The 16,098-nt window shown below is 49.9% G+C and overlaps 5 protein-coding genes across 5 annotated transcripts; 3 read left to right on the forward strand and 2 right to left on the reverse strand.

The window, feature by feature from the left end:
• Positions 1-271: 271 nt before the first annotated feature.
• Positions 272-4,743, forward strand: FSUBG_5443 (uncharacterized protein; the record flags this gene model as incomplete). The annotated part of the gene is made up of 2 exons (XM_036683540.1): positions 272-4,190; positions 4,244-4,743. 2 exons carry the CDS (start codon positions 272-274, stop codon positions 4,741-4,743), a joined length of 4,419 nt encoding a protein of 1,472 aa, XP_036538955.1.
• Positions 4,744-6,065: 1,322 nt separating this feature from the next.
• On the reverse strand, positions 6,066-7,106 carry FSUBG_5444 (ribosomal cytosolic; the record flags this gene model as incomplete). Its single annotated transcript, XM_036683541.1, has 5 exons — positions 6,066-6,098; positions 6,156-6,233; positions 6,287-6,533; positions 6,593-6,640; positions 7,093-7,106. 5 exons carry the CDS (start codon positions 7,104-7,106, stop codon positions 6,066-6,068), a joined length of 420 nt encoding a protein of 139 aa, XP_036538956.1.
• A 1,263-nt stretch (positions 7,107-8,369) lies between these two features.
• On the forward strand, positions 8,370-9,468 carry FSUBG_5445 (NUDIX family hydrolase; the record flags this gene model as incomplete). Its single annotated transcript, XM_036683542.1, has 2 exons — positions 8,370-8,781; positions 8,834-9,468. The coding sequence occupies 2 exons, from the start codon at positions 8,370-8,372 to the stop codon at positions 9,466-9,468; spliced, it is 1,047 nt and encodes a 348-aa protein (XP_036538957.1).
• A 540-nt stretch (positions 9,469-10,008) lies between these two features.
• Positions 10,009-11,010, forward strand: FSUBG_5446 (uncharacterized protein; the record flags this gene model as incomplete). The annotated part of the gene is made up of 1 exon (XM_036683543.1): positions 10,009-11,010. The coding sequence occupies one exon, from the start codon at positions 10,009-10,011 to the stop codon at positions 11,008-11,010; it is 1,002 nt and encodes a 333-aa protein (XP_036538958.1).
• A 199-nt stretch (positions 11,011-11,209) lies between these two features.
• Positions 11,210-14,167, reverse strand: FSUBG_5447 (uncharacterized protein; the record flags this gene model as incomplete). Its single annotated transcript, XM_036683544.1, has 3 exons — positions 11,210-12,931; positions 12,985-13,347; positions 13,400-14,167. The coding sequence occupies 3 exons, from the start codon at positions 14,165-14,167 to the stop codon at positions 11,210-11,212; spliced, it is 2,853 nt and encodes a 950-aa protein (XP_036538959.1).
• Between the last annotated feature and the right edge of the window lie 1,931 nt (positions 14,168-16,098).

Below are 16,098 nucleotides of genomic sequence, written 5' to 3' on the forward strand. Positions count from 1 at the left end.
TCATTCATATCCACGCACTTTGAGCCTCATCCTCTTTCGAGGCTGCGCCTGTCTGATTATAAATTTTCAGGCTTACACGTATTCCCTGATATTTGGCATTGCGCTCTTACTAAGTTACCCGTCCCGTGGATTCACTCGCATGACGCCTCTCGCGGGCCCGGCTGGCCACTACACGTCCTTGCTGTAAACTTGGATCCCAGCCTCATCCCATCCAACCATACAAAATCTCTCTCGGGCCAGACACAACTAACAAGCCTGTCCTGGCTGTACAATGGACCGCTCGCGCCGGATGCCTCAACGTCGCCGTCCCTTAGGAGCTTCTGCTTCTCCTACTTCTACTTCAGAGGCTTCCTTTGACCTGAACCCACTCACAAGTCCTGTTGTTTCTCACACTAATACCACAACGCCTCAAGGTGTAGGTGTAGGTGTAGGTGCAGGTGCAGGTGTAGGTCTTGGTGGCCGCCGCTCAGCCAAACCTCTCCAACACGCCTTCACTTTCTCTTCTCCTAGCAGTAGCCGCAATTCGAATGCGAAGAGGCGTTCTACTACTATGGATAACTATCCAATTCCTGATGAGGGTGAGCATGGGCCCAAAAAGGGCGGCCACAGCCTTCGTAAGCGTGCTCGCGTGGATTACACGTTTGAGCACATCGACGACGATGTTGTCGTTCCCAATTCCACGTCTTCAGCACGCGGCAAAAAGCGAAAATCTGAGGTCAACTTTGACACAGATGACTTTTACAGCAATGACTCCAAGAGGCGAGGCGCCTCCATGGGTGCTGACACCCCGTCCAATCGCCGGAGGAATCCCACTCGAAAATCCAGTGACCTCAAGGCATATCATCAAGCTGCCTTGCAAGATGATGATAACGACGTCCAAGACACAATTGAAGTCGGTGCCTATTACTCAGATGTCGATGACTCTGAGCTGAGAGACGCTCCGTCAAATAACTCATCCCCCCAGAATAAGATGCCATCAAAGGACTCACCTAAAAAGTCCCCCCAAAATGTGTCCACCAAGGATGCATTTGCCGCTCCTCAAGTTGGTGAGAATCAACGCCAGCTTGAAACAAAAGAACCCTTATCTGCTCCCCAGGTTGAGCAGATCTCCTCAGACAAAGTTTCTTCTGTTGTGGAACCTACACGAACCTCTATCGAGGAACCTGTATCTCATCCTACAGAGCCGCAGGCCGAAAAACTTCCCAAAGTGGAACCCGAGCCGGAATCACTGAGTACAACGCATAAGTCACCAGCTGCAGAAGATGTTAATGAAGTAAAGCCGCCAGCAGTGGCAGTGGCAGATGCACAATCTGAGCCAGCTGCCACAGCAGTGCCAGATGCTAATCCAGCTGAATTTGAACCAGAGGTAGAAACGGAGGCAGTGGCAGCGCCAGTGTCAGAACCAGTGCCAGCACCGACAATAGCACGTCTGCCAATTACAGCCGACGAGAACAATAAGAGTGAACCTGTTCACTCACCTATTGTTCCTGCATCTGAGACAGTGCCTGTGCCTGTCAATGGAGTTGCTGAAGTCCCCACTGCCGAACCTCTTCCTCAAGATTCTTCTGAACCTGCTCTCTCTCTCACCAACACCAACAACAACGCCGATACCGATACCAACATCAAGCAAGAATCGTCTCACAACATCACAAACATCTATCAATTTCCTACATCAACGGACAAGCTAGTCGACCTTCATCAAGACGACAAGATGAACGTAATCGATAATATGGAGATTGATCCTGTTCAAGACGAGCATCATCCTCAAGATGTCGAAATGACTGATGCCGCGCCTCTTGATACACAAGAGCTTGTACAAGAGCCTGTGCAAGAATCTGTGCAAGAGCCTGTAAGCAAGCCTGCACAAGAGCCCGAACAACTTTCACAAATGCCCGAACAAGAACCTGTAGAAGAGTCTACGACAGCACCTCAACCCCCAGCTGCGCCATCACCTTCTGCACCAAGAGCTCGCTCTGCATCACCACCAAAGTCACCCTCAAACCCACCATCACCATCACCTGTTCGAGAGACTGAAGAGCTTCGGCAGTCTGTTGAGAACGTCGCATCTCCCCAAAATGTCACCTCCAACGATGTTTCCACGCCTTTGGAGGTGAACAGCGACTCGACAAAGGATGAGAAGGTGAACAATGAAACTGTTGAAAACAATAAAGACAAAGATTCGGCACAAGAGCCGACCACTGCCGACGAACTTTCAATCCCAGACTCACCTGAGATTCCTCTCACTCAAGAGGAACCCACCACTATTTCGAGCCCTACCGAATTGAAAGCCCCTACTCCACCTCCTACTGAGACCATCGAAACTCCTGCTTCTTCTGCTCCCTCAGATACGAAAGCAAGTCCCCAGAAGCCTGTTGCTCCCCGAATTGCCCTGGAGTCAATGCCACAGCCTACCCCCATCGGCCGCTGGTCACATCTTAGGCCTTATGTCGATGGAGAGTTTACACTATACCCAGAGAAGAAGCGTCGCTCTGATGAAGACGGTGTCAATGATGACACAACACCTGAGGGAAAAGACACTGACATGGAGCCCATGGTGGACGATCAGTATGATATCGTGGATGGGGCGGGCCTCGAAGCACCTACCCCAGCACTGAATACTCCTACGCGCGGCTCTCCAGTGGCTGACTCCGCAGATCCTACAGCTTTCAACTCACCCGCTCCAGGTGGAGATGATGGTGATGACGCCGACGTCTCTGAATCTCAGGAAGTTCCAGAACGTGCACGTTATTACAAATATAGAAAGCTCAGAGACCCTGAGGAGTACATCTCCATCCTCGAGAACTATGAGGACATGCCAACCGAAGACCTATACGAACTCCTCGAAGCCGTCAATGTCTCCATGGTTCAGTGGCAGGACGAGTGGAATGAGCTTGGCGCTGTTGTTGACGATTACGAGAACTCGCTCCGTCGACGAGCTGCCGATGCCAAGTACGAAGCCCGTACTCGCAACCTCAACCAGCATGGCCTTAACTATGAAGAACCTGAATTCGCTGTCAAGGGCTACAAGTCTCGCGACAAGGAAGGTCTAAATGAGACTCGTTATCTTCAAGGACAAGATCGTATTATGGCTGCTGCCTACGGCTTTGAGTACGATCCTCATCCTTCAAAGATTGGCAAGCAAAACCCCGAAACCCAACAGGTCGGAATCATGACGCGTGGGCGATCTCTGCGAAACCAACCCCGACAAACCGCTAAGGCCACTGAGACGGACGAGGTTGTCGGCAAACGTCAGCGCAAGCCTGTCCAGCTCTTCGATCCTGCAACACAGGATGTTAGTCGAAGCTCAACACCTGTGCCCCCTACTCGTGGTGGTCGTCGACGCAAGAACGCCAACGCGGAGGATGAGCCCCAAACCAACCTTTCAGTCAGCTTTAACACTGAGGCTGCCTCAGACAATGAGGCTTCGGGTCCCAAGACTCGACGTAAGCGTGGTCGTGGCAAGAATGCTGTTGCTGCCGAAGAACGTGCCCCTACACCAGATGCCGAGGAACCTGTGCAAGAATCTCCCGCAAAGACTACTCGTCGTGGCCGGGCCAGACCTGCCGTCAAGTACGAAGAGGCTGACCCCAATGAGTTTGTCGATGACGAACCCCAGGAGGAAGAAGAAGTGCAGGAGAAGGAAGAGAAGGCGCCTGTCCGCCGTGCCATTGTTACTCTCAAGCTTCCCAGGGCTTACTATACCGATGTCACACCTGAAAACGAGATCACCGATAACGGCGACTCTCGCCCTACCACTGCCTCCTCTGAAGCATCTGGCCACACTGTTGAGTCATCTTATTCGTTCCGACCTAAGCGACAGAAGCGCTTCCGTGACGATCCCAATGAAGCTGAAGAGTTGGCTCAGGCACCGCCCAAGAAGAAGGGCAAGCGAACCAGCGGAGGTGCCACCACTACTGAGGTCCCGTCAAGTGCATCTACACCAGCTCCCTCTGTCGAACCAGCACAAGTGCCAAACAGCCGCAAGATTCAGAAGATCAAAGTGGTCCGATCTGGCCAGGATGCCAAGAACGGAGGGACACCCGCGCCTCAAGCGCCTCCTGTTGCTGCTGCTGTGCCTGCTACAGGACCTCCCTCCGCTCCCCCATCTGTTGCAGGGGACGATGGAGATGATACACCCAAAGATTACAAGTCCATGACCAAGTCGGAGAAGATGTCTGCATCGATGAAGAGTAAGTTTCCCAGCACGTTTCTCTTTGCTATTCACAAGCTAACACAATCACAGATCGTTGGGCCAATGGAAATATGGCTGGAGCCGTTGAGAAACGCAAGGCGACCCTGGCGGCTAAAAAGGCTGCTCAAGCGGCAGCCGAGCAAAGAACGGGTGTCGCCGCTCCCAACAAGCCTAAAGGCAAAGCCACCATCAAGAGAGACTCTTCCTCTCTCAAGATGCAGATGCAGCCTGATCAACCGCAGATGCCACCACAGCAACCGCCCATGCTTCACCAACCGCCGCCCATGCACCCTCATCAGCATGAGCTTCCTCCTCACCAGTATCACCCTCACCAGCACCAGCATCAACATCAACATCAGCACCCGCCTCACCCGATGCATCTTCAGCAGCAACCTCCAATGCATCCGGGCCACCCTCAACATCTTCCTCCTCCCCCTCCACCACCTCCTCATCAAGCTGGAAATCCTCCTCCTCCTTTCATGCATGGCCACCCTCAGCACCATAGCCACGGCCATAACCACGGAATGCCTGGTATGGGATACCCCTACTAGAGGATATGAGAGCACGACACTTCCAAACACACAGAACCAAAAATACGAATCAAAAAAAAGCAATAACGTCTCGAGCTTCAGGCATTAAGCCCAATAGCTCAATGTAACTCTCACGACCCCCCACGAGACATGCAGTCTCATATGGTATATACATATATACAACCACTCTGTATACTACGGAACAAACAAGAGAGGTTTTTTGGATGCAGATTCCGATGCACGTTTTTTCTCTTGTACACTAGGTAGATGCGAAGACCCATCGTTCGTTTCTTGTCTTGTTTTTAGTTTTGTTTTATTCTTTCTTCATGTTCATTCATACATGGATATATGCATGCGATGGGGAGGGGGGAGGTCTTTGCATAATCGTTTCGGCATGCACCAAGTGGGCGACTCGTCCAAGTTGGGAGGTTTTATAGCGTGAGAAAAGGTGTGGCGAGCTTATTAGCGAACGCCTAAAAGACGAATTTTAATGTCAAGTTATAAACAGCGAATGTCTGCTTTGGAGTGACTGTGATTGTGTTGATGGATCCAATATGTAGCGCCATCTATAAGATGTTGAAAACTACACAACAAACGACATGTGGAATCAGCAATTTCTAATTGACGACAAGATGAAAAAGCCACGATAGTAGCTGTGTTATGCCTTCGGGTAATATTATTGACCACTTTGATTAGATAGATGACCTCTCAGTGGCAAGAAAAGAGTGCAAGTAGTAAACAAGTTGTTCCCCTAGGGTAGATGCTATGCGACACCGGCCGCAAGAGCCTGCATAACCAGCTCTTCTGAACCAATCAAGACTTACAAGCAGGATTTGCAACAGAATCCATGGATAGGTAGATTACGGGGTGACATGTTGAAGGGTAGAACCTGACAGTCTAGGCGTCACTATTCACGACTTCACAGGTTCACGGCGAGAAGAATTGCACATAGTTTTAACCCAAAAAGAACACAACGCCCAGGGGAAGATGGATTGAAGTGACTTTTGATTTGTCCTTGATGTGAATGCCTGGTATGTGAATCATCCTTACACGCCGCAAACCGAAATGCAAGAGCCTTGTGCCAAATCCAGCGACTTTAAAAGTAGTAGATAAAAAGAACATTGCCCCGATTTTGATAAAAAACAACCCTCACCCCAGTTTCCCACCCTTTACCAATTCTTGTTGGACGAGGGGGGAAATAAATAAAAGAGGTTCTTTGGAGGAGGGGGGGAACAGATGTTTCTTTACCGCGCTCTATCTGATCGCATTCGGGACAGAAACCCAACCACCACGCACCGCACGCCCTTTTGTCTTTCCTTGATTCTCTTTCGCAAGCAAGCACTTTACATGACGACACCGGAGTTGCTGGCAATACGCTGGGGAGGGGGTTAGTACAGTGAATAATGAGAGTCGAATTTGAGGGGAGAACTTACGGGCCACAGCTCAGCAGCCTCCTTACCGACAGGGCCAGTGATGGCAGAGCCCTTCATCTCACCCTTGGGGTTGACGATCTACACATGCACGTTAGCATCCAATTGTCTGTTGTTGTGTGAATTGTACGTACAACACCAGCGTTGTCCTCAAAGTACAGGAAGACACCGTCGAATCGCTTCCAGGGCTTGGACTGTCGGACGATGACGGCGGGGTGAACCTTCTTTCGGAGCTCAGGCTTTCCCTTCTTGACGGTGGCCATGACCATGTCACCGACACCACCGGCGGGCAATCGGTTCAGGCGGGCACCGATACCCTTGACGGCGATGATGTAGAGGTTTCGGGCACCCGAGTTATCGGCGCAGTTCATGACGGCTCCGCTGGAGAGGGAGTCAGTTTGTTGGTTCGTTGGGGTTTAGGTAGTGGGAGGTTTTCGTACACAGGGAGACCCAGGGTCATCTTGAGCTTGCCACCAGGGGCACCACGGCTGTGAAGGTGAGTCAGTATCTTGTTCTTGTTTTCTTCAACATTGCGTCTGTGTCTCTGGTTCTCGTTCTCGCCATGCCGAATTTTCTGCCAAAGTCTGCCCGTCGGTGGAATCTGGACTTCGACAGTGTGTGTATGTCAAGCCATTGTCGTCGAAATCGAGTTGAAAAATTCAAGGCAGAAGCAATGAATGTCGTCGTCACAAGTCAACCCAGTGATGCCGTATTCCTCATGATATTGTCGTTGATTTTCGTTGTGTGCGCTGCACAAAATTGGTCGCCATGTTCCCCGCCAAACCCAGCACTCGAAATATTTCCAACTCTTTTTTGCGCATCGGAGCAAAGCCCATGCATGACGGAGGAGACAGACAGACAAAATTCGAGATGACGAGAAGCGAGAAGCGAGACGAGAGACCTATAGTGACACTCTTGAGGGCATTCGAGAGCTACTTACGAGATCTTGGCCATTTTGTCTGGAGGGTTAGTGTGGCGTTACTTCGTGAAAGAGGTCGTGGTCGGGTTCGGGTCTCAAGATGAACAAACTGACAGTAGCTTCAGTTTTCAGGGCAATTTTGATTTTTCGTGGGGGACAAACCCTAGACGAGGAAGGTGCGATCAATTCACGTGCGCCTGCAAAATGAGTCAGCCAATCAAACACCACCACCACCACTTACTTAGCACCCACCACCAAAGCACTTCAAAACACACACACTTTGTCTTAAACAGCCAATATAGTTCAAGCTTTCTCTCCCAGCTGCCATCAATCCGGCTTGATCCCCGGCGAAGCACGCCCGGTTAGCTCAATCGGTAGAGCGTGAGACTCTTAAGAGTTCACAATCTCAAGGTTGCGGGTTCGACCCCCGCATCGGGCTGTTCCTATAAATACATATTCATGATTGAGATGTGCTTTCTTTTTTTCACTTTTTGAGGCTTGTGTGTCGACATGAACTCAACGAGTCAGTGGTTGTCTTTCAATTCTCAACTCAAGTATATTAGTAGTATGCTTATATACAGCATTACAAGAGTTTAAAGTATCAGAGCTTGTGTATGTGTTTATGTGCAAAGCTCTGGTTGATGTCTCCAGTCTGCCCTGGAACAAGTATTCTATTAAGTAATTAAATTAAGATAACTACTATAGTTTTGATCTCTAATTATTTAAGCTTTATATAATATCAACTTCTGATTAACATTGGCCTTGAAGAAACATTCAATTGCTTGATAGTTGAAACTAGCTGGTGTATATCTAAGCTGGGTCTTGTTCTTGTGTAAGCCAGTGGTTTTAGCAGCAATACTAAGAACGTTGGCACTACAGCCATCTCTTCTTATTCTGAACGATAACAGGGTCCAGATTCTAGAATTTAAATACAACTTCAGTAACAACTTAACAAGATGCTCTACTTACTCTCGAGTCAGGGGAATATGTCTACGGCGAAGCGGGGTCTCTGGCCGGCCGGTCATTCGGAGCCGATCCAAAGCCATCACCAAGCGGGACCTCGGCTCGACGTCACTTGAACCGCGCTTCAGACCTCACATGCCCCTACAAGTATTGACTTATAGTCATGCTGCAAATCTATTGGCCATATATCAATCTCTATACCTACCTAGTTACTCCTCATGTCTTTGTTATTTCGTGTCACTCGACGGTCCCTGTCGCGTCAACTCTTCCGTGACACAAACTTGATCGCTCATAGACAAAACTTCAACTTCATACCCCGGATATATCTGCCTGCTATGACTTCACGAAGCCAATCATCCTCAGTGAACAAGCATCCGCCTTCAGAGCCGCGGCCAAGTTCCTCAGTTCTCCTAGTCTCGCCTGTCAATGAGGTCCTGCTACTTCACCGCGTACACACGTCTACATCATTCGCCTCAGCGCATGTCTTTCCTGGTGGAAATCTAGATCCTTATCATGATGGTATTATACCGGCTGAAGACTCGCCAGAGAGACACCATGACGGACTCGCGTATAGAACTGGTGCTATCAGAGAGACCTTTGAAGAGACTGGTATCTTACTGGCCAAGAAGGACAACGAGCTGGTAAACTTGACAGTAGAGGACAGAGACACTGCAAGGAAAATGATACACGGAAACCAAGTTAGGTTCCTAGAATGGCTAAAGTCAGTAGGCGCTGAGCCTGACTTGGGTAAGAATGAACGGCCATAGATTATGGTCAAGTGATTGTTGACTGAGAACAGATGGCCTCATCCCTTTCACGCGCTGGATCACACCCGCCACCAACACAAAACGCTTCACAACGCAGATGTATCTCTACATGCTACCACAGTCGCAAAGTGGTATGCCCTCAGAGATGCTAATTCCAACACCAGACAATGGCATCGAACACACGGCAGCCCTCTTCGCACCCGCGGAATCATTCCTCGCCCGTGCCGCCACAAATAACATCATCCTATTCCCACCGCAGTACTTCCTCCTAAGTATAGTAGCCAAAGTCTTCCAGAACTCAAAAGTATCATCAGATGGACAGGGTTCTTCTCAAATCACAGTGCAGAGAGAAAGCTTACTGTCCTTTCTGAGCCGGGTGCCTACAGCAGAGACAGAAAAGGGCCAGGCACACAAGACAGCCATGATTCCATGGGGCGAGAAAGTCATAAGTCCTCATAATCTTTTCATTAGAAAACAGGACAAGAGAATAGTTCTCGGATTGGACAAACCAGGACCAGAGCTCAGGGGCTCTGAGAGAGGTGGCGATTGGGAGCACGTGGTCCTTGTTAACTTTGGTAAAGGAGGACCGACCAATGTTGAAGTGAGGCGAAGAGAAGATGCCCTGGAAGAGGAGAGAAAGGTCAAAGCTGATAGCGAGAAGCTCTGAGTTTTCCTAGACACGGAAACCGTCGAATGATATCGAGGATGAGATATGCACCAAGTTAAATGAGCCAGTAGATCGCAAGGTAGAACAGACAACATACATCATCAAGAGACTCTAAATATGGGATATGACCTATCATCGATGGAAGATTTCCTTCTAGAACCAAGAGACTTATCCTGGCCTCTTATAATTTAGGAAGCTGAGGTAACTTTGGCATAAACTTCGTCTCATCGTCCCGAGAACCATCCTCAACCCCTCATAAATGGGTAGGAAGCTTTAGGCAAGTCAAGACATCCTACCCAAACTTCCAGTACAGGACATATACTTCCTGGGAGTCCTCCTTCCTTCTCTGCAGTCCAGCAACTCTTTCCCCAAGCCTAAGGTGCCTATAAAGCACTCGCTTCCCATCACTCCCAGTCTTTTCTTTCTCTCTCCCTCTCAACACTTTTTCTCTCAACTCTTAGGTAAATATCGTCAACGTATTTCATTTCCCAGAGCCCACCCCGTTTACTAAACTCTTTCTTTATCATGGCAGCTTTCAAGATGGAGCCTGACCCTCCCGCCCTCATGGCGATCCCAGGGATGGTACCTTACACGCCGTTCATTAGCTCCCTCCACCAACGCTCGGGGGTACATCAAAACGCGTTAATGGAAGTTCTCAGCCGCATGATCTACGGATCAAACATGATCGCGCGGGCAGGCGCAAGTCTCTCAACAACCTACAGACTTTGCTGTGCAGTCTTTGCGGAACAGGCTCAGGTCCCAGAAGAGATTGCCAAGAACGATGAGGTGTACGAAGAAATCAGACAACACCTGGAATTCAGGGGCATCCGCGCGACAGATAAAAGTATCTCGCGATCTTACCGGGAAACACTGCAGCACGCCCATGCTGCAAAGTACCTGATTCGAAAAATCGTCCTTGAGAGACAAGTCTTTGATGAGGACACCTTCAAAGAGGCACACCGTATTCTCACCTACAATATCGATCTCGATGAGCAAATGCCTTGGACAGCCTATGCCGGGAAATATTGCGTCTGGGATACGCCTCGTGACATGCGTTTCTTGGATCCAGCTCAGATCCCTACTGCAATGTCCCAGATGATCAACCAACTCATGGTGGAAATGACCAACATGGATATGCAAGAAGCCAGAGATGAGGATGTCTACGAGAGGGTCTGTTATGCCAGCAAATTCTGCCATCGCTTCATCCTGATTCGCCCCTTTTTAGACGGAAACGGGCGGATGTATCGCTTGTTCCTGACTACTCTCCTCCTCAGAGCTAGCATATGCCCTGCGATTTATGGACTTTATGCCTTTGATCGATTCAACCATTCGCAAGCCGAAGCTACTTGCTTCAGGCAGGACAATCGGGAATTGCTGGGGTGGATAGATCTTGATAACTTGGGGGTCAGTCATCATCTGGCAAAATTTGTTTTCGAACATATGCATGGCGGGTGGAACAGCCGGGACGACCACAGGACGACATTTCTAAAAGTCACGGGTCGGGGACAGTGGGATCCTTCCGCGCCAGAGATGGATTCTTAGTAAGGATGGTCTGAGTGATTTCACCTCATCAAAGATGGTCTAGAATTATTAATGTCCACCTCATGCTTATTCCGCCGGGTATCATACATAATAGATAGGCAAGGTAGCTAGCTACTCCCAATACACTCCGATGATCAATCAATATCGACTATCTGGCAACACAGTCTGTCAGTGACCGTGTATCTCAGTACGATCCTATCTACAAACCGCGAACATTCTGGCTCCAGGTATGCCAGTTGAAGTCGTCTCCAAGCATATCAACATCGTCCAAGCCCGTATTGTCGAAGTTTGAGTTTATCGACGGGAACTGCCCGCCCCAGAGGTAAGGGGGTGGGTTGTCGTCCTTGGGGAATTGCATGGTCTGTGGCGAAAACTGTTGGCCAGTATCTCCTGGTTGTGTCGTATCTTGCGGTAACTGGGAGGTGTTTGACATTGGCGTCATTCCTGTACCCATGGCCTTGATCTGAACAGAGCCGACGTCCTGCAGTGGCCAGAAATTTACCATGGGGAAGGGTGTGGTGTCTGCCATTAGGTCATTCATGTAGCCCATGGTTGTATCAGAGAGGTCGATCGTTCCCGGGACGTCGTAGGCTGATGGTGTCCGAGGGCGGGATGGTGTTTGCTCTTGTTTTGGCTGGAGCATCGACGGTGGCATGACAGGGCTCAGCTCAGCTGGCGTCGAGATTGGTACATTACTTCCGTCAGACCGCACCAGAACCTTCCATTTCTCCCTTATTTCCTCCATCTTGTTGGCTGCACCGTCCGCATCTTGCCCGAACCTGGCCTGGTATCTGGGATTCGTCCTTTCTTCGAATTCCAGCCGACGTGCTTCTTCGGGATTTCCGCGAAGTCGAGTGATTTCTGCTGCGCGGTGCCTTTGGGCTCTCATGTAAAGTTTCCTGATAGGCATCACAACAGTTGCGTATTCGGCAGATCGCACCAGTTGTCCTGGTCCACCCTCGTATCCACTGACGGCTTCCCACCCGCGTTCCACAAGAGGAGTCCATCGACGACGGCAACTAGCGATCAGGAAGTAGGCCATAGCTGACCAGTTGGTGTATGTTTTGAACAGCCACCTAAACTGTTTAGACCTCGAGTCGTTGTTCAAGATGTGATTGTATTCCGCAATCTCAATCGCTGCAACGTAGGCACGCTCTTTTGCCTCTTCCGAAAGTGTACCTTCGCCCTCGGAGCCTGGGAAGAGGACCGGCTGGTAGATTACCAACGTCATCTTGGCCATAATGATGCGCGCAATTGAAGCAGCCATCCAATGTAACGGATCAGAATCGCCAGTGTGGTGTTTCAAAAACTTTTCCTCAACTCTATTGTAAACCTCGATGAGCATGCGCTCTCGCTCCGCGAGGCTGGTGTCCTTATAAGGCATTCCTTGGGGGCAGAATGACATTGAGGCGGATGATAATCGAACCAGACGCCTTCCAAAGCCAGCAATTTCGAAACGAACAAGTGCCAGGGAACAGTCAGAGTGACCCTCTCTGGGCTCCGGGGCCTCCGTTGAGTCGGGCTTGATATCCGTATCATTGATGTTACTCGGCATCTGTGTGTCATAATTAAAGTCTTGAATGATAAGATCAGTACCCAGCTCATCTGCTGATCGAAGGTCCAATAGAAGTAAGGCCCACCAGAGACGCCTTCGCATCTCTGTTTCAAAGGGACTTAAGTCGAAGTGCGACCCATCGCGATGGAGGCCCATGCCTTGAGCAAGGTGCGCCACCAAACCGGTTAAAGACCAACAGAAACGACTTCCATCTTGGCCTTTGACCACGAGAATAAAGATGATCAACGCTTGCATGATTGGAGTCTCCAATGAGTTCAGGAAGTTGGCTTTGGCGAGCGCTTGTTCGACTGCGAAACGGTACTGCACAACAACATCTTCCTTGTTGAGACCAAGATTAGCTCGCACCTGAGTTCAGAAGTTAGCATTCTCCGTGCTTATAGTCAAGGATATCTTCCTACCTCGTCAGGTTCCAGGGATGTAAGTGCAGCATAGTATATTGACCAGACGAGCGCCTCATTTGCAGGAGACAGTTGTTTGTGATCTTTTCGCGCATCCCGAAAGATGGGCTCCATAGTTGGAATGTGCAGCACCTTGAGCAACGGTTCCACATTCTCCTGATAGACAGACCACAGGAACGGTATATGGGAAGGCAGGGGCCAGTATTTATCGAGATCCACGTCTGCAGAGCGGTAACCAAATATCCAGGCGTTGTGGTTTCCCGAGAGTGCGGATGCGGGTGAGGTATCTGGGGTTTCATCATCCTCAGACTCATCCAAGTCTTCGTCAGTAAGCTTCTGAGTCTCTTCACGTATCGAATCGAGCTGGTAGACAGAGTTAGTCAAACACTCGCAAAAATAGCAGGGACCGACCAACCTCGTCATTGAGTTTCGACCAAAAACCATGACTAACGTATCTTTGGCTTCCTCCAGTGTCGCTCAAAACCAATCGTCCAAACTTTTTATGCATATTCTTGCGAGCAGTCTCGCTCTGTTCGCTTGTAGCATCGCTACCCCTTGGGCTGTCATCAGTCCTTCCAATGTTGCCTGCGTGAGACCCTGCATTCGACGATTGTCTTTGAGTATTATGCGCCGAGGCGTCAAACGATGTGCTTTGACCTGCATGCGCTTCAGGCGAATTGGTTGATGAGGGGCCTTTACCGCCAGACTCAACCTCAATCTGACCGCTTAGCTCTTCCACAATGCCCTCCAACTTCCTAAGCCGCTTCATCAATTCTATCTCGCGCTGGCTTGAGTTCTTGGTGGGCGCATTTGGGTCTTTTCGGCGCGGCTGCCGCGGCGCTCTTCCGGGGGCGGGGAAGACACAGGGAATCTGGGCTCGACGACAGTTGGAACACGGCATCTGCTTGTCGCATCGAACTTTCCGACGGCGGCAGGTTACACATGATCGAGGATTCAGGGCGGGCGTATTGCTTCCGGGCAGGTGGATTGGGCTTGTATGGGCGTCAGGCCCTGTTGTCTGATAGACAGTAACGTTGCCTTGAAAAGAATTCGGTTGGGTGTGAGACGAAGTATCTTGCTGGGTATTGGATGAAGGCGATGCTGTGGACTGTTGCGCAGAATCAAGCCCCTCAGATACGTTGAAGCCGAATCCGAGGGCCATGCCCTCGAGGTAGCCCGACATTGCTGTATCGTCTTGAGTGTAAGATCAAGTCAAAGATGGCGACAAGTATAGATTGTTTACGATATTCGAAAAACGTGAAATCGGCCAGGCAAAGGATGTACGGAGAATCCGCGGACTCGGGCTCGGGCAAGGGATGAACGGAATGCGGACGAGGCCATCAACGTTGGATGCGATACGGATGCGGGTGCGGTAACGCAGGCTAACCAAACCTCGACTGCAATGCACGTTGAGGAAATGCGTAAAGTCAAATCATGCAGCTGTAGACAGAGAACCTGTCGTGAAGCCCTCAAAAAGCCAAGAAAAGGCTGAGAAGGCTGTTTTTGTGAAACATAAGGTGAGAAAAGACGCAGAACGTTTGGTCTGTGATTGAGTTGGAGAGGAGGACGGGATGGGTGGATGGATGGACTCGACTACCTAGGTAGGTAGGTAATTGGAGGGTGGGGGGTTCAGAGTTCCAGGGCACTTCTGATCAGGGCGGGCAGGGCAGTAGAAGAGGTACCTAGTGGAGGTCTGGTTGTTTGTCGTATTGATGATCCCTAAAAATCAACTAAAGTGGTGCCTGCCTTGGCACCAACGCCCAGCACTACTCGAGAAAACGATCCGAGCTGACAGCGCCCAGACGCCCTAAACGCCCCTAAATTTCCGGGGATGCACGTCCTTGTGATTCTTCGATTTAGTTAGGGCGATCGTGCGGGCGGCGGAGACAGACGGGGTTAACACCTCACTCGGCTCCGTGGCGGACAGAGCAGAGACAGAGCAGGGCTGGGCTTGGGGAGATTCCAGACTCTTATTTGACAGTTTCATTCCATGATTATTCATTCATCCTCCAGAAAGTCAGCACTAATTCCGCGTTGGGTATTAGCACCAGAGCTCAGAGTTGACTGTGTCGTCATCAAAGAATCACGTACGTTTTCACTTGGTATAAGTCGTCGCACTTTTGTCTAGAAAGTTGAATAACCATAAGCTGTCAACTTATGGTTAATTCCGCTGGTGGATATAATTCGAGATGAACCCTAACTTATGGAATCATTTCGTATTTTCGCGACTCCGAAACTTCCGTTCTACGAGGTCATTTGCCCTCAACAGTCATCAAGACGGTTGTCCGTTGACCCGACCGGAGAGGGGCTCGCTTGTTGGCCACTGTGCAGTGAGCAATGGGTAGCCATATCGTGAATGGTAGTCTAGAAGAGTGATGAGTCAAAGCGTGCGCCCTATTGGTAACAACTATGGAGGACGGAGACCGACTACCACCGAGCCTGTGTTGACCTGACGGACTCTCCGTGAGACTCGGTGAGAGTAACATCCTAAAGCCGCTGTCGACTTGAACGATTAGCGAGCTGGAACTAATTATCAATCTCAACTTAATTTGAGTAAACTCAGTACGTAAAGCCAAGGATATCCGAGGACCGTTGGCCTTCACATGCAAGAGGCGTCTGACGGGCATGACGTCTCATTGCAACTCTCACAAACCAAGCTCCCCAAATCCCCAAACCAGGCCAAGAATATTAGTTAACACCCACTCATAAATCAAGCTTATCAATATCAGGAGATCTTCGGCATCTGTGTACCACAAGCCCTACGAACCCGGCATGTCCTCTCTTCAATCCCTTTTGCACGAGGGGCTTGCAAAAACGATGGCATTTTCTGATACATCACAACTCGGCTGCCTTGCATTCATCGCCTTTCACAACGTGGGATCGTCTCCCGCACGTCATGATAGTGGGATCGAAGGTTTAAGGCAACCCAGATAGTTGGTATCACTTGACGCATCCGATTAGACGTGATGTGACGCCAATTGAGAGCTGCGATTGGCAGATCTCGTAGGCCGTCAATATGCGACTGATTCCTGACAGCGGAATTAAACACATCAAAACTTATTCAACGTGCGATAACGGTATTGTCTATCCGGAGGTCCTTATCTCGCTGAGGTA

This window comes from Fusarium subglutinans (genome assembly GCF_013396075.1).
Source record: "Fusarium subglutinans strain NRRL 66333 chromosome Unknown NRRL66333_c0000054, whole genome shotgun sequence".
NCBI classification, from domain to species: domain Eukaryota; kingdom Fungi; phylum Ascomycota; class Sordariomycetes; order Hypocreales; family Nectriaceae; genus Fusarium; species Fusarium subglutinans.